The sequence below is a fragment of the Tursiops truncatus genome, chromosome 5, assembly GCF_011762595.2.
Source record: "Tursiops truncatus isolate mTurTru1 chromosome 5, mTurTru1.mat.Y, whole genome shotgun sequence".
NCBI lineage: Eukaryota > Metazoa > Chordata > Mammalia > Artiodactyla > Delphinidae > Tursiops > Tursiops truncatus.
This window is the reverse complement of record NC_047038.1, coordinates 93,131,021-93,153,555: the sequence shown is the minus strand read 5'-3', so window position 1 is coordinate 93,153,555 and position 22,535 is coordinate 93,131,021. Positions and strand designations below refer to the sequence as shown.

Here is a 22,535-nt window from a genome sequence, read left to right as displayed (position 1 = left end):
TTTAAAAAAACATTAATATTTATCCTCTTTAATTGTTTTCTTCTTAACTCAATTATTTATAGTACAAAAAATAGAATTCTTAGTTTTCAAGATACAATCTTGCTTACTAAGTATCCTTGACCTTAATAAGTTTGCATAAAAACACCTCGCAGGAATACACACGCCTTGACGCTCGCAGAATTTCTTTTATTATGCTTTATATTTATCTCCTGCCTGTTATCATTGCGGTTTTTCCTCCAAATCATCAGTGAAACAGAGTAAGAAATGTAAAAAGATGTTTTTTCTTCAACAGCTTAATTCATTCTAGTAAAGAAATATGAGTTTCTCTCCTTTTCATAAGCACTTATCTTATTCCCATAAAATCTCCCTCTCTTCTCCTCCTAAGTCAAACTCTTAAGAATCTTTTCTAGCAGTTCATATTTTTCCAAAGGTCCTACTATTCCTTAAAGTATCTTATCACAGTTGATCTTTCTTTTAAAAAACATATTTTAAATGTAGGAATGATAACTCTGATAAAATTCTAAAATCAAACAAAAGACAGTAAGTTCTGTTGTCCAGCACAGGAGAAAAATTATACTCTTCAAAATCTGGGGTAGGATAAATAAAATAAGGTTTCCATTCAAAAAAATTTAATACAATAAAATGTTCTTTATTTATCTTAATGCTACCCAGAACATAATTTAATCTTTGCAAGTTGTAAAGTAGAAAAAAGAAATGCCGACTAAAGAGGAAGGACAAAGATTCCATCACGACCTCAGGGGAAATCATTATGAACATCAATATTAAAGGAGTGGATTAATGCCTATTAATAGGGAGTTTCACTTGACATAATCCAAGATGAACCTGTTTTTGCTGAACTAATAACTCACTGTTGGAGTATGTCTGCACACTGATTTTTTTTTTTCCAGCAGTGATGATCGGTTACATGGAGCCACCCTCTCCAAAGCTCTACAGAGCGACTACACGCTAATCAATTTGTAGCGACAGAGTTAGAATTCAAGAGCAAATGATTTCCATTTCAAAGGGTCCCCATGGTCTACAGAATGTAATTCACATGTCTATTCCAGGCCCTATGTGAGCTGGAGTTTAAAAATCCCTTCTCAGTGTTTTATCCCATCACTTCTCACACTTTAATCAAACTGGACTGCCTTTGCCACTTACGCTTTTACTCACACTGATCCTCTATCTAAAGAGCCCTTCCCTCATCTCTTCCTGTTCTAAACTGACCCATATTTTAAGGGCAAGATCAGAAGTGACTTCCTCCATGAATAACAGTATTCTCAACAGCTAGAACATACTTATTACCTACTAGTGCGTACTTACACATGAAACCCCACGTACTTTCAGGTGTTATCTCATTTATCTTTACAACAGTTCTGTAATACATGCACAACTACTATCACAGACGTAGAAAACAAACTTATGGTTACCAAGGGGGAAGGAGGGGTGGGATAAACTGGGAGATTGGGATTGACATATACACACTGCTATGTATAAAACAGATAACTAACACGAACCTACTGTATAGCACAGGGAACCCTACTCAATACTCTGTAATGACCTATATGGGAAAAGAATCTAAGGAGGAGTGGATATATGTATAACTGATTCACTTTGCTGTACACCTGAAACTAACACAACATTGTAAATCAACTTTACTCCAATAAAAATTAATTTTTAAAAAATCGCCATTTTAAAGACGAAGTAAGTAGCCCAAGGTCGGTCGAACAACAGTGAAGAGCTCAGACTCAGACTTAGGAAGTCTGAATCTAGAGTTCACACCCTTAGCTACGCTGCTGCACACTACAATGACACTTATCCCAAAGTGCTTTCAACTTAGTTCATTATTTGACTGTAGGGTGTTGGTTAGAGTGTTTGTAGCCACAGTAACATGAAATCCTACTTATACTGGCTTAAACAATGAGGGAATTTCTTAACTCATATAACAATTCCCCAGGAAGATCAGTTCCTGTGCTGCTCAATTCATCAGATCAACAACCAAACTCTTCAGGAAACCAAACGCTTTCCATCATTTTCCTCCATCTGTGTGCTGGATAGGTAGTCCAATGGCTGCAAAACTGTTGCAGGAGCTCCAGGGATCACATCTTCACATGCCAATGTTCAAAGACTAAGTTTGAAAATCTCCCATTAATATGGGAGAAAATATTTGCAAATGATATGATCCATCCATAAGGGGCTAATATCCAAAGCATATACACAGCTCACACAACACAACAACAAAAAAAAACCTGGATTTAAAAATGGGCAAAAGATCTGAACAGACATTTTTCCAAAGAAGATACGCAGATGGCTAACAGGCACATGAAAAGATGCTCAACATCACTAATTGTTAGAGAAATACAAATCAAAACCACAATGAGCTATCATCTCACACCTGTCAGATGGCTATCATCAAAAAGTCAACAAATAAATGTTGGCAAGGATGTGGAGAAAAGGGAACCCTTGTACACTGTTGGTGGGAATGTACAATAAATTGGTGTAGCCACTGTGGAAAACAGTATGAAGGTTCTTCAGAAAAACTAAAACTAGAACTACCATATGATCCAGCAATTCCACTCCTGGGTATACATTTAAAAAAAAAAAGAAAACATTAATTCAAAAAGATACATGCACCCCAATGTTCATAGCAGTATTATTTTTACAACAGCCAAGATACGGAAGCAACCCAAATGTTCATCAACAGATGAATGGATAAAGATGTGGTAAATGTGTATACAATGGAATATTACTCAGCCATAAAAAGAATGGAATTCTGCCATTTGCAATAACATGGATGGTCCTAGAGAGTATTATGCTTAGTGAAATGTCAGACGGAGAAAGACAAATACTGTACATTATCACTTATATGTGGAATCTTAAAAATATAACAAATGAATGTATATAACAAAACAGAAACAGTCTCACAGATATAGAAAACAAACTGGTGGATACCATTGGGGAGGAAGGGGTAGGGGCAAGATAGGGATATGAGATTAAGAGATATAAACTACTATGCATAAAACAGACAAGCAACAAGGATATATTGTACAGCACAAGGAAATATAGCCATTATTTTGTAATTACTTTAAATGGAGTATAAGCTATAAAAATGTTAAATCACTATGCTGTACACTTGAAACTAATATATGGTAAATCAACTATACTTTAATCAATCAATCAATCAATAAAATTTAAAAACCCAAACCCCCTCCAAAAACAGAAGTTTAAAATAATAATTATAAAATAAAATCTCTCATTAATAAAGAATTCTTCTTTCTCCTGAGGTTTCCTTCTTGTGAAGGGATATCAACATATACTTCCAGGGCTTTCTTTTCCCTGGGAAGGTGGCACAAGTTCTCTAACTAGCAAATTTAAGGGTAACTGGGCCTGCTTAACTCAGTTGTGTCTTCCTTCCTCTTCTAGGAAGAAGCCTTTCAACCAATAGCATAAGTTTTCCTTTGCTTCTTCAGGCAATAATTCTCACCTGAGCAGCCCTTCTGCATGGGAAAGCTGCCTCTGTAAATCTCTGTCTGTGACGCCTAGTCGGCTGGATGGTGTGGGTTCAGAATCAATAAGCCTATCTGGCTAAGAGAATTAAAGCTATATCCTCCACGTTAGCTTCACTGATTAAAAAACTTAAAAGGTGATTTTTACTTCTATTCTTTGTTTCAGAACTGGAGGGAAAGAGGTGTTCTTTATAGGGTTCTTTCAAGCACCCAAAACTTCCCTGCATAACTCATTGGCCACAACTAGGTCATATACTCACTCCTAAGCCAATCTTGGCAAGGGAATATAAACTTCCTAACTAGCTTGCAGCTAGGAGTTACACAAGTCATGTGGGCAAGGGGTGGGAACTGGAAGAAAAAATTAGGACTTTGCCAGCAGAGAAAAGGAGAAAGGGGGCTGTTGGGTAGGCACCCCAGGGTCTGTAACTCATATCTTTTAGCACATGGAAGTTGATCAATAAATATCTACGATCCAGGTGGACCACTATTACTACATATACCAATGGCAAATACGAGAGGGAGAGGGTTCTTCTAAGCCACTAATTTCAGGTTAGAGTTTCTTTTGTTTCTGTTCTCTCAACTCTTAGACCAAGTTCCCTCTGGCTTAGAGGGAAACTAAGTACAGTAAGAGCACCAAAGAATACGTATCTCTGTTAATAATTCTCTCCTGCTCACGATTACAAAACCATTTCAGGAATGTAAGGTACAAGGAACTATGAAATCTGCTCTCCCATGTAGACACCCTCCTCTCCCCAGCCCATCCCACACCCATGCAATTTGCCTTTGGAAGAAAGGAATGACATAAATTTAATAAATAACCAATCTTGGGAGCTGTCAGGGAAGAACTCACAGGTCATGGCCCAAACTCAAGCACCTCCTGGGTACTAACAAGAAACTGTTTCTTACTGTGAAAGCTTTTCCCTTTCCTTCTTCCTTCCATTTATTTTATAAACTCAGGGAAACTAAGAAATCATTGCTGAAAAGAATCTAGCTGGCATACCAGAGGATACGTACTTATTTTACATAAAACTGCTCAGATTTTTAAAAATTATTTTGTGCAGATTTTATATTTGTGTCCCTTTTTGTCACACAAGCAGAATGCCATCCATATGAGATTTTCAAAGCCAAATTTTCTTTAGATATTTGCCACTCAAACTCCAAGAAAACATAAGCTTGCTTAACTCACAATTGTCATTTGATATTTATGTATCATCTTTTCCCTTAGTAAGCAGAGGGCTTTAAAAAGTAACTGAGATAACACCATAAGGTGTTAGAAATGAGTGACAGTTCTTTTCTAGGATATATATATATATATATATATATATATATATATATGCATATATAAATGTACAAGGTATAAAATAAACATGTATTTTTGTAGTTATAAACAGACAAATGAAGACCAAAAAAACAAAATGAGGTACTAGGTTGTAAGGCAATTGGAGCAAAAATGACACAAACTTTAAAAAAAAAAAAGTGTGGGGAATGTATGGTCTGATCAGAAAATTGAAATATATGATCATGCTACCATCTTTTGAACAAAGTAATATGGCTGCCAAGCTCAGCTGCATCTTCTAAATTCAAAACAAAGCATAAGAAATGTGTTTGTGGGCTTCCCTGGCGGCGCAGTGGTTGAGAGTCTGCCTGCCAATGCGGGGGACACGGGTTCGTGTCCCGGTCCGGGAGGATCCCACGTGCCGCGGAGCGGCTGGGCCCGTGAGCCATGGCTGCCGGGCCTGCGCGTCCGGAGCCTGTGCTCCGCAAGGGGAGAGGCCACAACAGTGAGAGGCCCAAGTACCGAAAAAAAAAAAAAAAGAAATGTGTTTGTTAACTTAAAACATCTGTTCCTACCACAAGAATATGAACAAGAATGAAAATGCATATGGATTGCTCATCAATAAAAGCACAAAATCTCTTGTACTATTCCTCTCACACAACTATGCTCCGAAGATATGAATTTCCAAAGAGGAAACTACCACATCTGATTATGGTGGACGATTTATAAAAGCCCAGTAAAGAAAAAAAGAATCATCTGAGGCACCTAGAGCCCAATTCTCACTGCCTGGTACCCAAGGGTACAAAATCAGTCCATTTGAAGGAACGCAGGGGAGAAACCCTTCATTGTACACCTCTGGGGTCAGGAGACTTTCTCACCACCACTCCACCCCTGCCACAAGGGCTTCCATAAGGCAGCAACACACAGCTCTAATCTTCAATTCACGCAGGTCAGAACCCAAGTTAGAAAGGCTTTGTAAGTCATTTAGACCAAGCCACCACTATCTCATTTATGATACAGACTTCCCAGTCTCCGCTTGAATATCTCTAGTTAAAGGAAGCTCATTACTTCTCAAACCTTATTCCAGCACCTAGCAGAGTGATGATGTGCTGATTTTCGGTAAAAAAAAAATGTTTTTACCCCAGAATAATTATATTTTAATAAAGAGTAGTCTCTCCCACTTAAAGGCATATTACTCAGTGTTTAAAAATAAATGAAGAGGCTGAAAAAATGATGAATTCTTGTTAAACTATAATGAAGAACAGTGATATCCTACAATACCCAATAGTGCTCTGAAGGGAAATTAAGGAATGGCTGACTTTATTGTTTCCCTTCTGAGTATATCCACAAGATGCCAAGCATTCCCCCCACTGCTGAGAAGTTCAGGTTGTTTAATAGCGGTCGCTGACCAAGATTTACTAAGTGTTTGGGGGGCTTTGAGCACTTAATAGGGAAAGCCTCCAAATTCTCTTCATTTCTCTTCTCCATAAAATTTCTTGAGCACGAACACAAGTCTGAGACATTTTCATTTCTATGGGCTACATCTCTTGTGTTACAGTTTCAAATAAAAGAATGCTATAGCACATCAATTTTTTAAAAGGACGCTAGCACTGAAGAGCTCTGCTTGCCTTCTTTAATCCTCCTTAACCCTAATCAACAAGGCTTACGGATTAGACCAGAAGTTCTCAATTTCTCCCACCACAATATACAGTGGGTAACACTCCCACGAATATATCAGACTTTGACAAAACACCAAAAATATTTTGTAAAATCTTTAATAGAAGTAAATTAAAATCACAGTGAAATATTACCTCAAACCTGTTAAGCGGGCTATTACAAAATGACAAAAGGTAACAAGTATTGGAAAGGATGTGGAGAAAGGGAACTCTTGTACACCGTTGGTGAAAATGTAAATTAGTGTAACCATTATGGAAAACAGCATGGAGGTGCCTCAAAAAAATTAAAAGTAGAACTACTTTATGACCCAGAAATCCCACTTCTGGGCATTAAGTCCAAAAAAAAAAATGAAATCAGGATCTTGAAGAGATATCTGCATTCCCATGTTCCTCTCAGCATTATTCCCAATAACCAAGATGTGGAAACAACCCAAATACTCATCAACAGAAGAATGGATAAAGAAAATGCGATACACATAATGGAATATTACTCAGCCTTAAACATGAATGAAATCCGGCCGTTTGCAGCCACATAAGTGCACCTGAAGGACACTATGCTAAGTGAAATAAGCCAGATGGAGAAAGACAAATATGGCACGATCTCACTTACATGTGGAATCTAAGATAGTTACCCTCATAGAGCAGAAAGAAGAATGGCTGGCAGGGGGTGTGGGGAAGAGAAAACGGGAAGAGTTTAGTCAAGGGGTACAAGGTTTCACTTGTGCAAGATGACCAAGTTCTGGAGATCTAATGTATAACAATGAAACTATAATTAACAATACTATATTATATACTTGAAAGTTGCTAAGAGGGTAGATCTTAAGTGTTCTCACTATGGAAGGAAGGAAGGGAGGAAGGAACGGAGGAAGGAAAGAAGGGAGGGAGGGAGGAAGGAAGTGAGAAAGGAGTGACTGAGTTGATGGATATGTTTATTAGTTTGATGGTGATTATTTCACAACGTATACACACACCAAATCATCAAGTTGTACGTCTTAAATATATACAATTTTTATTTATCAATTATACCTCAATAAAGCTGGGGAAAGATTTAGTAGAATATGTAGGATTAATTGCAGGTGAGGGCTCAGCTGTAACTCCACCCCTTTTCTTTTATTCAAGAAAACGTATCGAGCAATATGGGAAGAGTAGTGTTGTAATAATTATATACATATATGTATAAAACAATATTATATAAACAAACAAAGAGCAAACTCAGGTGCTCTAACAAATTTTTGGTGACCTTCCTCAAACTGCTAACAACACAACAGTGAACCTTTACCCAGGGTGAGAGCCATCCATGAGACTAAAATTCAGGCTTACGTACTAGAGTAAGTTAAGAATTTTAAAGTTCTAAAGCTGCACAGTCTGATACAGTAGCCTCGACCCACGTGAGGCTATAAATTTTAATTAGCATTAAGCAAAACTTAAAATCCAGTTCCTCAGTGTCGCTAGCCACACTTCAAGTGCTCAACAGCTACATGTGGCTTGTGGCCACCACACAGGACGATGCAGCTCTGGAACATTTCCATGAGCACAGCGCGTTCCACTGGATGACCCTGGGCTAAGGAATCTCGGAGAGGATCTAATCTAACTCTCTCATTTTACGAATTTAGAAACTGAGACCTCATTTCATTCAAGTGACTTACTCAGTACTACACGGCTAGTAATTACAGAGCCAAAACCCGAACCAAGACTCCCTGGCTTCTACCACGCAGTCATTTCCACTCCGACATGTCGTTGCCACCTAGGTGATGTGTCTCTTCCTTGCCAAGCACAGTTCTGGGTTCTTTCACAAGCATACTCTCAGGTAATCCTCACACCGACCCTATGAGGTATATTATTATACAGACAATGAAATTGAGACTTGGCTGTTTAAAGTCTCATATCTGAGGCCACACAGCAAGTATGTAGCAGAACCAGATTTAAACTCCAGAGCCTGGGTCTTTCCACTGTGTTATACTGTATATAGTAAACACTCCACAATTTTAATTCTTCTTGAGAACTTTTTCTTCCTTTCAAATGTGCTAAAAGTTAGTCCCTCGTGATGCACTTTGTCAGCATTTGTGAGGAAAAGTATTCCAAGTAGGAAAATGCCAACACTCAACACTTTTGATCTGGGGAAGAAGAGAGGCTGTGTCCACCTTTGTTAAGTGTAACTGCTTTACAGCAACAGTAATAGCAGCTGACCTTTATGGTAGGTCACAAGCTAAGCGCTTCCTGCTGGTCTCTTTTAACCTTCAGAACAACCCTGTGAAGTAAATCATTCATCTCCATTTTACAGATATAAAAACTGAAGAGGGCTTCCCCTGGTGGCGCAGTGGTTGAGAGTCCGCCTACTGATGCAGGGGACACAGGTTCGTGCCCCGGTCCGGGAGGATCCCACATGCCGCAGAGCGGCTGGGCCCGTGAGCCGTGGCCGCTGGGCCTGTGCGTCCGGAGCCTGTGCTCCGCGATGGGAGAGGCCACAGCGGTGAGAGGCCCACGTACCGCAAAAAAAAAAAAAAAAAAAAACTGAAGAGTTCAACCATCCACCCCCAGGAAGAACCTATAAAGGAGATGTTTGCTTGTGGTGAGGCCAAAGGAAAGTGAAATTCTTTTTACTCAATATTGACAGAAAAGGACAGGAGATAGGTGAAAACTTTGAAATAAAAAATCTGTTTTCCTCCTCACACTTGATGCCCCTGTCACAGTTAAACATATAAAGTAGGTAGCTTCCCTCTGAGGGACTCCTGATTTAACCCAGTCACTCTCTCTTCCACTGTGGCTGACTTTGGAGAAAGTCCTGAGAGCCCAGGGGTGCAGTGATATTGTGGAGGAAGAAACACACCCCAAAATAGACTATGCAGTGTTTCTAAAGGTAGGGGACCTTCCTGGGTATTTTCTGACCTGAGGAATGGAAAGAAGAGAAAGGAGGGAAGACAGTGTTAAAGAAAGAAGAGAGACAGACAAAGTCAGTACATAACTGAGAGACGGCTACATGGGGCTTAGAACCCAATGACCCCAGAGTGTCTCCACGAGTCCACAGAGGTGTCAGAAGTTGGGAAACACAGCACATTGCTGGGGATTTGTGTGGGTACATATATATAATAGAGCATGTACTATATGTTAAGATGGAATAACCCCTAAACCTTCCTTGCTTCGTGTGGTGAATTTAGCACACACTAGTGTGGGAGAGCCTCAGCTAAATGGGAAGGGGTGAGCCAGGGACAGCTGGCTCTTGCAGGAGGTCGGGACAGAGGCTGGCAGAGACAACTGCGTGACAGGTGCAGCAGGGAGGGGGTGGGCACATATGGCTGATGGTAAAATAAGCTAGCTGTGTTCAGAGACAACAAGCAGACTGGCTTGGCTGCGAGAAACGGTATGCTCGGTGGAATGGCTTTAAAGTCAGACCCAGGTTGCAACGCCCTCTTCCTCTAGCACTGACTAGCTGTGTGATTTTTGAACAAGTGACTTAGAGTTTCTTAGTCTCAGGTTCCTGATCTGTAAAGACAACACCTATTTCCTGGGATTGTTGAGAGTATGAAATACGTAGCAGGTGCCGAGTAACAGTTCCTTCCTCTTGTCCTTCTTGGCTGGTAAAGAGGAATTTTGTTATTGCAGAAAAGCACATACCAGGCACTGTGTCTGGGTGTCTTCCCCACATTATCTCCTTTACTCTACAAAAACCCTTCAGGAGAGGCTCTATTTATCCCCATTTCACATAGGAGGTGACAGAGATTCAGGAAGGTTCTGTAACTTGGTCACAGAGCTGGTTTGTAGCAGATGAGGAAGAAGCAGAACAAGGTCTGTCGGCAAAAACCCTAATATGAAAAGATACACGCACCCCAGTGTTCATAGCAGCACTGTTTACAATAGTCAAGACATGGACGCAACCTAAATGTCCACCGACAGAGGAATGGCTAAAGAAGATGTGGTACATATACACAATGGACTACTACTCAGCCATAAAAAAGAATGAAATAATGCCATTTGCAGCAACATAGATGGACCTAGAGGTTATCATACTAAGCAAAGTAAGTCAAAGAGAGAAAGATAAGTATCATATGGTATCATTTATATGTGGAATCTAAAAAAATGATGTAAATGAACTTATTTACAAAGCAGAAACAGACTCAGACATATAAAACAAACTTATGGTTATCAAAGGGGGAGGGATAAACTAGGAGTTTGGGATTAACAGATACACACTACTATATATAAAATAGATAAACAACAAGGAACTACCATATTGCATAGGGAACTATATTCAATATCTTGTATTAACCTATAATGGAAAAGTATCTGAAAAAGAATATATATATATAAATATATGTATAACGGAATCACTTTGCTATACATCTAGCTATATAGTTGTGCTATATAACACAACATCGTAAATCAACTATAGTTCAATTAAAAAAAATTTTTTTTAAAGGTCTGTCAGACTACAGAGGTCCTGAATGAACCACTCTATCTGGCAGCTTCCCAGGCAACAAGTGATGAGATGGAAAAGGCATCAGTGGAAGGAATCCTCACAAGACAGGTTGAGAGTTAGCAACTAGTAGCCAGAGCTTAGATCTGTGTTCTCATTTGCTTGGTATGTTTCATGGAATTCTGGGTGAAGCTGGTGCTTTGCCATTTTCAACCAGACCCACTTTCCACTTTTGGTTACTCACCTGAGTAATGAAGGAAGCACAAGAACTTCAATCCCTGCCTCACTCTCCCCACCTATAAAATGGAGAGTCTGGACTACATGACCTCCAAAGTTACTCCCAGCTCTACAATGCACGTGGGTAGAATTTACAGGGTTTGGGGCTGGGACACCATGCCACTATCCTCAAAGCCAGCCCCTGGCTGTGATGCCTCTTACCATAGAAATCCTCTCACCCAAGGAGTTGTTTAATCAGAGAATCCTAGAACAGTATATAAATGTCCTTAAGCTTTGTATTTTAATTCAAAATACATAAATGCACATTCATTCAATTTCATTGATGCAGGTGCAGTGCTTTTCTTCAAGACCAGGCCATGTGGCAAGAGAGCAGCAATGAATTATTCATACAATTAGCTACGGCCACAATGCATCATCCCCATTCCAGTTTGAAGTTCCTTAAAATAGAAAGAGAACTTCAAGAGGTTGCAACTAAATCCGAACGCAGAATCTCTCTGGACTTTTGTGCTTTTCCCCCAATCTTTTATAGTTGTTTCTCTCATACTTAATTTGACAGCAAATTTTCAGTGACTCACCTCTACAGAGTCTTTTTTTAAAGTATTCAACATAGTTTCCCTAGAAACAAATGCTATTTCTTTTCATATTCCCATTTCAGCAGCTTAATTAAACTATAAGTCAGGTTTTGTCATTCTTCTGCTCTAGCTCCTCCAGTGGCTCACCCACCTGATTGAAAGGACAAGCTAAAGTCCACAGAAGGACACGCTGCTCTGTCACTGCCTACCTCTCTGGCCTCATCTCCTGCCATCCTCCCCCTGGACCACGTGCTGCAGCCAGTGACCTCCAAGTACTTCTTCAAACGGCCAAGCAAGCTTCCACTTCAGACTTTACACTCCCTGTGGAATGCTCTTTCCCTGGATATCCAAGGGGCAAGCTCCTATAGTGCCCTTCAGGTCTTTCTTCAAATGTCACCTTACTTTCTCAGGGAGCCCTTCCCTATCCCCTTATTTCAAGAGGCCACCCTTGTCCCCTATTCAGCCTTTTCTATCTCCCCACACCCATACGGTTTTCCTCCTTAGCACGAATCTGACATTCTAAATATTTTATTCATTAGAATTCGAGCTTCATGAAGGCAAGGATTGTGCCTCTTTGTTCACTGATGCATCCCCAGTGCCTAGAATAGCAGGTCCCGAGTTGTCACTCAGTAAATATTTGTTCAATAATAATCTTTATTATTGTAGTAAATGTATTGTCTTTCTGCCTGAGTTGCATAACCACAATCACAAGTACATCAGGCTAGAGGAGGTGTAGGAACAAACATAACAGAGTCTTGGTAAGCAAAGAAGGCAACTAGAGGGGTCAGGAGTGTGCTAGTGCCCCCACTCCTTTAACTTGATCAAACCAAACTGACCTCTTCCCATACCTGATGCTTTCGTATTCAAATGTACAATACCATGCTGCCGCGTCAAACATAGAAGGTAGTCTAGCCACTTTCTTCAGATTCAGGAGAACAACAGAAAGAAGACAGGTTGTTTTGTTCTGGTCCACCCCTTAACGGTCAATTACCTTTAGCAAACCTCTCTCTCTCTCATCCTCGGTTCTGCATTAAAAAGGGGGAGAGTATAAAATAATACATGACCTGCCTATTTCACTGATCTGCTGCATGTATCAGGTAGATCGACAGCCATGAAAAGATCCTGAAAAGTTACCAAGGACTCTATACAATAAGCAATTTTCTTTGTATTAAAACAGACAACTAACTTGTCTATAATATCTACTACAGCTCCCCAAAACTGATGATGTATTTTATAGCACCTTGATTTTAAAATGATTCCTAAAATGTCTTAAGAATAAACAGAAGGAAGAGTAGGCTTTTAAGGGCATGGAATGGGAAAGAGAGTGGAAAATGGCTTTCACCTGATTCTTTAACAGAAAAATATAAGGAAGGAAAAAACACATCAATCTCCAGAGCAGTAACTGTATTACATAAAGTTCAGATTCAAGAATATTACTGTGAACATCTACAATTATCTAGACTCTCAGATCTTTCAAATATTTCTCATCTATTTCAATACCACAAGGACAATCCAAGTTGACATATTGGTATCACACATGTCAATAGCGGGTTGGGATGTAAATGAGCAAACCCTTTCCAACCATCTGAGTTTTGTTTTTATTACAGCCTTTATTAAACTAAAATAAAAAAGTGGTGAAGAATGACTTGTCACACCACTTATTAGAGTTGATGGAGTGTAGATGGTCTTTTCGATTGGCTTTTAACACACTGTTATGCACCATAGTACATTATTAATGAAAAGAAATGCAGGAATCTTGCATCAGCTTTTCCCCCACGTGATCCCGACATTAAATTCAAAATCAATTCTCCTCTACGTGGCAAAGGATCAGAGATAAAATGTTAATTTGTTTGTTACCAAAACTTAAAAGTATAATTCAAAGCAACAGTCAGGATCCTCCATATTGTATTCAATAATTGTATATTTTTTTGGAGGGGGGGTTCAAAGGAAGAAGCAAACAAGTTGTTTGGAAGATAAACAAATTGTGCCCTAGTTCATATCTGACAAAAGAATGGGATCTAATTTTCTCTCTGATTGAAAGAACTCACAAGACAGCCATGGAATGCAAATTGGTGTTGGGTGTTTGAACTTCTCTTCCAATACCTGAGTATCCAAATGGAACTAATTCACTCTGGAAAAGGTATTAAGTAATTGAGCATGATTGTGCCAGAATGAGGGATAATCCTCAAACTGAAAAGGAAATTAAATACATTTTACAACGACAGGGTCACCTCACTCACTCAGTAACCTCAATCAAGCATTTTACATGCAAAGTAAATAAACCAAATATATGAAGAATGACCTACCGCCAACAAGGAACCCTGATAGACACAAGCACCTGTGGGGAAAAAACAAAACAAGAATTAAAAGGGATGCATAACAGACCAATAGGCACTGCCCTGGCCAAAGTACACTAAAACTGCATCTACATGCATCATAATCAGTAAACTGTGCTTTTTCCAAAGCTTGAGGATTCTGCCCCTGGGGAAATAATCCCATACACCAAAACAACATTTCTTGGACATGCATGAGGGAAAGCATTATTAAAACTCATTATTTGAATTTTAAAATAAATGTATGTATAACGACATGCTATAAATACACTGGTGTATTTTCCTATATGACAAATCAGCAAAGCCTTCCTAATCCAGTCCCAATTTACTTATCCAGCCTTCTCTGCCACTCTTTGCTTACACAAATTCTCCAGTCCAACCCAAGAGGCCAACTTAGGATCCCATGGTAATGCTTTCATATGCCAATGCTTTCATTTTTGTTTCCTGCAGGAGATGCATTTGGTCTAATCAATTTCCTTGAACTTGCTCCCATCTCCTTCACGGAGCTTTCCAGCCCACAAAATTATGCTTTTTCTAAACCAATTTTTAAACAGCACAGCAGGTGTTGATTTAACCTATCAACATGTAGGCAGCGTGCTAACAGATACTAGCTCAGAAACAGGCTGCAAAGCAGACTGAAATAGCATACACACACCAAGACAGAGCACACCTTGACAATGTGCCACACTTAATGTCCAAAGAGGGAAGGACACATTTTACTACAGTGCTTGGATGCCAACAGATCATTTGTGAAGTCTCAGAACTATTAACTTCTCAGGAAAGGACTGGTCTACCTTATCTACTAATAATGGAATTAAGAACAGTATTCAAAGAAAAGGAGACGGTTATTTACACTTGGGGTTTGAATCAAAGATCTCCATGGGCAAATTTATTGAAATGACTTTTTGTGCCCTTGAAATTCAAATAAGAATAACTTGAGATAAAATGTTGGGGGAAAATTCTTCCTGACTTAGTTTTAAGAAATTCTGTTCCAAAGACAGTATTTCCGTCTATGGTATATCATAAGAAAGGAGATAGATATAGATATATATAAACACATATATGGATATAGATATATATAAAATAATCATATGACATGTGGATATGGATATATATAAAATAATCGTGGGCTCCCCTGGTGGCGCAGCGGTTGAGAGTCCGCCTGCTGATGCAGGGGACACGGGTTCGTGCTCGGGTCCGGGAAGATCCCACACGCCGCGGAGCGGCTGGGCCCGTGAGCCATGGCCGCTGAGCCTGCGCGTCCGGAGCCTGTGCTCCGCAACGGGAGAGGCCACAACAATGAGAGGCCCGCGTACCGCAAAAAAATAAATAATAAAAAAATAATCGTATATAAGTACACAAATATATATCAACACAATGCAATTCCTAAATTATGTAAATGGACTTATTTAATTACTTCTCACATTTAAAAGTTAAACATAAAGATCACTCAGGTACAATTTAACAAAATTTAAACTTTAGAATAAACAAACAAAATTTACCCTTTAGATAAAACCATCCTCAAGTAATTTTATTACCCTCCTCCACAGCACTACCCTCCAAAGGCCAGTAAACTTTCAAAGCTCCAAAAGGAATCAGGTATCTTAAGATGTATCCAAGTACTCATATCAAAACCCATTTCTGGAAATGTAGACAGATGTTATAAAATCACAGTAACATGAAAACATAAAGCAGCATTGAGTGTGGCATCACAAACACACCTGGTTAAGCCAGACATCTGTTAGAAACTCAAGTCAAAACTATGTGCAACTGCTGATAAATTCTATCATTAGAAAAGGGAAACAACTCAATTTGGATTGCTCTAGGATGTACAATTCTAAAAGAAATAAGCCTTGGCCTCTGAGGGCTTTCCTAAAACACAACATCTCTACCCGAAAGGCAGCTGCAGAAATGCGTCTCCATTAACACAGCTTCCAAACCCTCATTGCTTCCCTGTAGAAAAAAAGAAAGCATTCTACTGTGATGCCCAGTCCCATCAAACATTCATCACCACCCAATGCCAGATGCAATCCTCCAAAGCAAGCATATTTCTCCCACACTGGCACCAGCTTCACACCCACCAGCAGACTAAGTTGGGAGGTTTGTTGGCATTGGGTGCTAGGTGCAGCTCCTGGTTCTGCCTTTTCACTAATCGATCAACTCATATACTTTGGAAAACAAAGTTACTCTCTCCGCTCGTCACTTTTTTTCTTAAGGAGCACTGGAATGATTGCAACTCTACCTGAAGTTTCGATTTGGGCTTTATTTGAACTTGAAACTCCAGCTTAAGGGGAATTCTAACTGATGATGAAGATCTAGAAGGAGAAACAGGCCTTCTTCAAGGGAAAACAGGAAAAATAAGAGACTTTGCCAGTTTCAGGGCATGGAATACAGCTGAGAAGGCAGGTAATTTAAGTTCTGACACCTGTGAGAAAGTGCATAAAGTTGTGCAGGGTGAAGGGATCACATAGTGCCATGAAGGAAGCTGAGATCTTGAGACCTTCCTCCTGTGGTTGGCGCCTTTCTTGCAGGTCACATAGGCAAAATGTCACTCCATATTCATTTAAATAAATGTCATTTCATATTCATTTTTAGGCCCTTTGGCACATTAGAATGTACTCTATTATGAGACACGTGTATAAAATCTGAAGTTTTCAGAGGAAATGTGAGATATAATTTGCACCAGTACTCACATCCTGAAACTATTCACTATGGAAACCCTACCTGATAACATGAGGAAATTTGAGAGGTTAAATCGAAGTCACAAAATGTCAGACCCATTTGTTCAAAGAAATAGTGGCACATGACCATAACATATGAAGAAGTTTGGACAGCATGGTATCACAAAAATACGACTCATTAGGAACAAGCAGCCACAAGTTGGTAGTTAAATGTTCAGGCTTTATTTTGTGCTATAATTCAGCATATGGCTTGTACACTGTGGAATAGTTAAAATAGAATCCTTTTCTGGACTGACAGGACAGCTCCTGTCCTGATTATTGCCAACCAGGAGTCAGATCAATTAATAGAGTAGTTAAAACAAAAATGGGCCAACTGTTTCTGAACTAGTGTAAGATTTGGCACACGACTCTAACTATGCCATGTTGGTAGTCCCCTCTCCTCTCCTGAGGCAAGTGGTGGACAGTATTTTATGACTACTCATGTCTGAGTAAAACTGAGTAATATTACCACTCAAGTCCACAACAGCGAATACAGATGACCATGCTCTCACTAAAGGATTTATCTGCAGAGGGTAACACCCAGGATCCAATCCCCAGAGGAGAACAGAAATGCAATATGATGGAAATAAGAGCCTATGACAATACAACACCCTTTATTTCCACTAGCTGGTAGTTGCAAAAGCCAAAAGATGCAGAGTTGCAATTATTCGATATTGGGAAACCCACCAAGGACCAACGTTTACATGTCCCTACTGCTACCTTACCTATATTAATGATTTCCAGGTATGCAAACTCCCTGAGGGAAGGCATTTTTTTTTTGATGTCTGTATGTCCCTACCAGACATAACCTAATAACCTGATATATAAGCTATCAATAAAGATTTGTGGAATGAAAGAATGAAGAGCTAGGCTATTTTTTCCCATCCAATGTCTTTCCTTCCTTAACATTGAGTTTTAAGCACTGAATCCTACACAGAAGGAACACTTCTACCAAGAGTGGAACCAAATATGCTGATCCACCCATAAATAAAACACTCTGTCTATCAAATGATCCTTTTCAGTATATTCTGCTAATGGCATTTAAAGGAAAAAGACTGGCAGATTGTAAGCTTGGCTAAAGTCACATGGGGAGTGATGGACATAGACTGGAACTCAGTTCTCTTAACCAATTCAAGACTCTTTATCCACAGCCAACATGTTCTATCTAGTGTAACTTCACAGGATTTCCACGGGTCGACACAACTCAAGATGTACTTCTCCAGAAACACATCTGATTCACAAAGCAGCCACATTTGCTAGAAGTTTCTCTGTGACTTGTTGATTTTATTAAGTTCGCAAATCACAGTAGTTTGTCAGCTTGGCGATATAAGAAAATGTAAAATAACACTGCCAATGACCTGCTTGTAAACCTTCATTTTTCTTTTAATAATTAAAATAAAATTCAGAACTAGAAAGATGCAACTGACCAAAAAGAAGGCATCAAATACTGATCGTTTTTTTTTTTTTTTCTATGCTGGATGATTAGCAGAAGTATTTTAGAGCTATCACCTAGCCAACTTCTGCATTTGGTGAATAACAGACCACAGCCCAAAGAAGTTAGGTGGTTCATTCAAGGTCACACAGCAACAGTCTCAGCTTAATTTGAAACGTGATTTGGCAACACTCATTCACCTGACCAAAATTTTTTAGCACCTATTGTGTACCAGGAGCTGAGTTGGAAGGATAATAACCAGGGGCCATCCTAAGCCCTCTGCGAGCACACAGTTAGGTGAGGAAGATTGTATCTTTATCAACTAAAATTATAGAATTATTAACTGGTGCACCAGAAACATATATGACATGCTCTCTGAGCATTGAGAAGAAAATAACAAATTCTGCCATGGCCCGGACAGCAACAGTATCACAGAGTAGGTTGCATCAAGAGACCCACACGTGTGAATGCTTCTTTTCCACTTTTAAAAATCACTTCCAAGGCTAATAATAAAAACTTGAGGAAATCTCTAATATCCTTAAGCTCTCCATTCTTGACCTTAATGCTCGTATTTTTAAGAGAAAAAGAAAACCCTGACGGAACCAAATCGAAGGACTCATCAGATGACAGCTGAGTTTTTGGCCGTAGGACTGTTATCATTTAATTAATTTAATGAGATAAAGTATGTAAAGTGTTTAGCATAGTGCGAGGCAAATAGTACAGTGTTCAGTAAATGTCCATATTCATTCATTCATTCATTCATTATTAGATAAGCATCATTATGACTTGGATGGAAACTCTCAGATATCTAAGAATCCAAGTTGTGGGATGATTCTAGAATGTTCTGAAGGTGGGATGAATAAGAAGCAAAGTTTCCAAAGAATCTTTGGAGGAATAGCGCCCCTCGCGTCCTACACTCCTCCCCCATCAGAAGACTTTGGACGTTTTTAAACTTTGCCCTTTTTGTCAACCACTCTTCCAAAGAGCGAACCCTGCAGGCCCTTAGTAATAATGGCTTTTGTAATTTCAAGAGATTTGATTCTGAAAAGCAAATCTCTTACATCATTCCAACTGCCCCCTGGTGAGCTATCGGGGACGGACAGCACGTTTTCCGCGTTGCTGGAACATGATCCTAAATAGGAAACTGCCACCACCAAGTGCAAACGTAATTTTTCTGTCTCAAGTTCACATCTGGGTGGCCTAGGTTGACTCTCCCATGTGCTTTACTACAATTAAGCCCCATACGTTTTATTGTCTTTTAAGTTTGCATACACACGCACACATACAAAAGACACGGTTCTACAGGTTATGCCCTGGTTGAAAAAGGCTGCACATGCCCCAGACCTGCACTTCCCGGGGATGATACACACTTGACATAATTCCCGGGAGGGTGCGGGCTGGCGGTCGCTCCACCCACGGGAAAGTCCCCACTGCCGTGCGTTTCCAAAGCCACCGTCACTTTCTCCCGGGAAGCTAGCTAGGAAAAGGCCGTTGCTCAGGTGGCTGCAGGTGGATCCGAGCAGGGCTGTGTCCTCTTCGGGTGCTGCCGCTGCCCCCAGTCCCACGCCCGGGTCCGCACCCGAGCGGAGAAGGCGCCCCGCCCAGCGCCCGCGACAGCCACGGCTGCGGCTCTGATTTGCCGCGGGGCAGGTAAACTCTTCTTCCCGCAGCTGGATGAATAATGAACGGAGCCGGGAGGGGAAGCCGAGAGCCCTGCGCGGTAGATTAAGCCGCCTTCCTCAGCCCGCCGCCTCCCTTCCCCCTCCCTAAGCACCCGCTAGGCGACTTTCCTCGCGACTCTAGGCAGGTGGGAGCTCACGCCGCCTCGCGTCCCCGGGCCCGCCATCCTAGGACCCCCAAACTCTTGATTTCCTTATCGATTAATTTATTTGCCTGAGCTCACATTGCTCTTGCTATCATGGCGACAACTCCCACAATCTCCTTTTTTCTCACCCCCAGCTCCAGGGTTTTACACGTAGGTTGGAGCCTCGGAGGAAAACTGGGAGGCAGGGGGCGAAGTCAGAGAACGGAGCTAAACTCTTATTAACCACTTCTTTTCTGGGGAAGAGGCAGGCTCGTGCCTCTCTGTACTGGGGAGGTTTCTTGCAGTGCGATTGAATTGTCTACTTCCAGAACAAGCTCTAACCACCTTATAAAATCTTAATTGGACTTTACGGGTAGACTCATTGGGGGAAGGAGGGAGGGCGAGAAGGGGGTTTTAAGGTGCCGGATTTTATTTTTCATAGGAGCATAAGTATTTTTACACAGGTAATTGCAATTGTTCACTCCTCACCTACGCTCCACGTAGATGCTTTCCATTCGGGGGCACCGGGGAAGTGGGAAGAAAGAGAATCCAATTTCAGAGATGGTACCTCGGTCGGCCACCCACCCACCCACCCAAATGCACTCAGGGCAGAGAGGGAGAAGGGAGTGGGGCTTGTGATCTGCATACAAAACAATCAGGAGTTGGAATCTTCTCACAAAAAGCCCCCTCTAGTTCCACGGCCACCCACCCACCCCCAAAAAACTTCCATCTGACCCACAATGCCATACACCCGCTGAGCTTTTTAAAAATTACGATCTCACTCACACACACACACACACACACACACACACACACACACACACACGGCACCGCTCTCTCACCTTCAGAATGATGAGGCAATACTGCAAATTCCGCCAATGCCAGGGCCACCCCGAGCCACACTTTGAAGACACTCATTGCCGCCTCTGCACCCAAGCTGGGCAAGCCCAGCCTTCAGCATCCAAGAACCAGTTCTCAGCCAAAACGCAGCCTTCGGCGCCCCAGGCTGGGCGCCCCGAGAGCGGGGTGCGACGGGCGGCGGGCAGCGGGCGGTCACCTCCGGGGAAATGAGGCGATGGACGGGCGAGAGCGACACTCTCGTGGCGGGGGGGAGGGGGAGGGATTCAATTCACTCACTGCCGGGCGGAGAGCGCGCGTAGCTCTCCAGCAGAGCAGGGCGCCAACGTCCGCTGAGCTCGGGAGAATAAAAGAGGAGGCAGGGCGCAGTGGCCCGCGGCTAAGGCTCGCCGGAAAGTTGCCCGTCACCAGCCGACTGGATCTCCCCGCAGTTCCTGCAGGCCGGACCCGCCCGCTCTCGGGTCCCCAACCGTGGAGATCCCGGCGCAGGTTCTTCGGCAGCAGCTTTCTAAAGTTCGCTTGACACTCGCAGCGTCGGCCGAGGGGGTCGCCAGAAGCCCCAAAAGACCCACCCACTCCTCCTTCTGGCCTGGGCCACCCGGCTCGGCGGACCTCAGCCACCCGGGGCGGCTCGCGGGAAACTTCGTGCTGCGCTGCGGGCGGCTCGTGGGACTCGCCGGCGCCGCAGCCGCACGCCGCCGCCGCGGGCTGCGCTCCCTGCCGCAGACTCCGCGAAAGCTTCTGAGGGAAGCCGGGGGCGGCAGCGCCGGGGACCCCGCCGCTACTTTCCCGCCCCCGCCGCTGGCCCGGGCGAGGAGCGCTGCGGGGCGCGGCTCGCTCGGCGCCAGCGGCCACCTCCGCCCCGTGCACCCCGAGCCGGTCTGCTGGGTCGAGGTATGATTACGGGAGCGGAGGAGGAGCCATGGTTTTAAATGCAGCGAGGAAAATGCTAGAGAGCCTGGAAAGGACTTCCGAACTAAAGCCACTCGACCGGAGAGCCCGGAAACGCACAAAATAAGGCCCCCCTCTGGAACCCAGCGTTTAAAGGACACACGCTCCGCCTTCCTCCGCCTCCCCCACCCCCACTCCCCACCCTTCCTCTCTCCTTTGCTCCGGGTGAAAATGGACCCAGAGACTCGGAGCTTTTGCAAAAGATTCCAGAGAGTCACGTGGAAAGGGGAGAAGCGAGGAGGGGGGAGTGAGGGGAGGCCGAGAGAGCAACCTGATCCCCTTATTCTTTCTGCTGGAGTTCAGATTGCCTTTGTCTGGGGCGGAATCAAAAGTGGTCACACCAGGGAGGGCTGGAGGGGAAGATGGCGTGGTCCTGGCTCCTGCACAGCCTAGGGACCCGCGAACCGGATCCACAGCCCTCACTTGGGAGGGGGTATGCCCACATTCAAGGACCCCAGCGCTACTCCCCACACACACACCCCGCCACTCCGGCTGCACTAAGAGAGTGAGGCAGATCTGATCCATCTTCCTTGCTCTGAGACCATCAGGTCGTCGCATCGTGGGTTTACCAGCAGCCTGGGAGGATATCGGTGTGTGTGTCCTAGGCGAGGCCTCCCACCGCGAATGCACCTTTCCCTCTCCCTGAGAGAGGCTGTCAGTGGAACACTACGCAGCCTCTGAGCGGTGGCTCCAGCTGCGCCCCCAAATGCCAAAGACTGGGAAGTAAATGGCAGGGCAGGGCACACTGGGGCATGCCCT

The 22,535-nt window shown here is 42.3% G+C and overlaps 1 protein-coding gene across 6 annotated transcripts in view; it reads right to left on the bottom strand.

Moving 5' to 3' along the window:
* Positions 1–21,842, bottom strand: part of FRAS1 (Fraser extracellular matrix complex subunit 1) — a 465,636-nt gene extending 443,794 nt beyond the window's left edge. For 2 of the 6 annotated variants that reach the window (XM_033857161.2, XM_073805374.1), the window contains exons 1-2: positions 20,810–21,828; positions 13,985–14,016 (exon numbers count right to left, since the gene is read on the bottom strand). In XM_033857161.2, the coding sequence (XP_033713052.1) occupies positions 13,985–14,016; positions 20,810–20,885 (108 nt within the window). In that variant the 5' untranslated portion in view covers positions 20,886–21,828. Of the gene's footprint in view, positions 1–13,984; positions 14,017–20,809 lie in introns of all 6 variants that reach the window. The other 4 variants (XM_033857169.2, XM_033857168.2, XM_033857167.2 and 1 more) reach the window with 4 other exon arrangements.
* Positions 21,843–22,535: the final 693 nt, after the last annotated feature.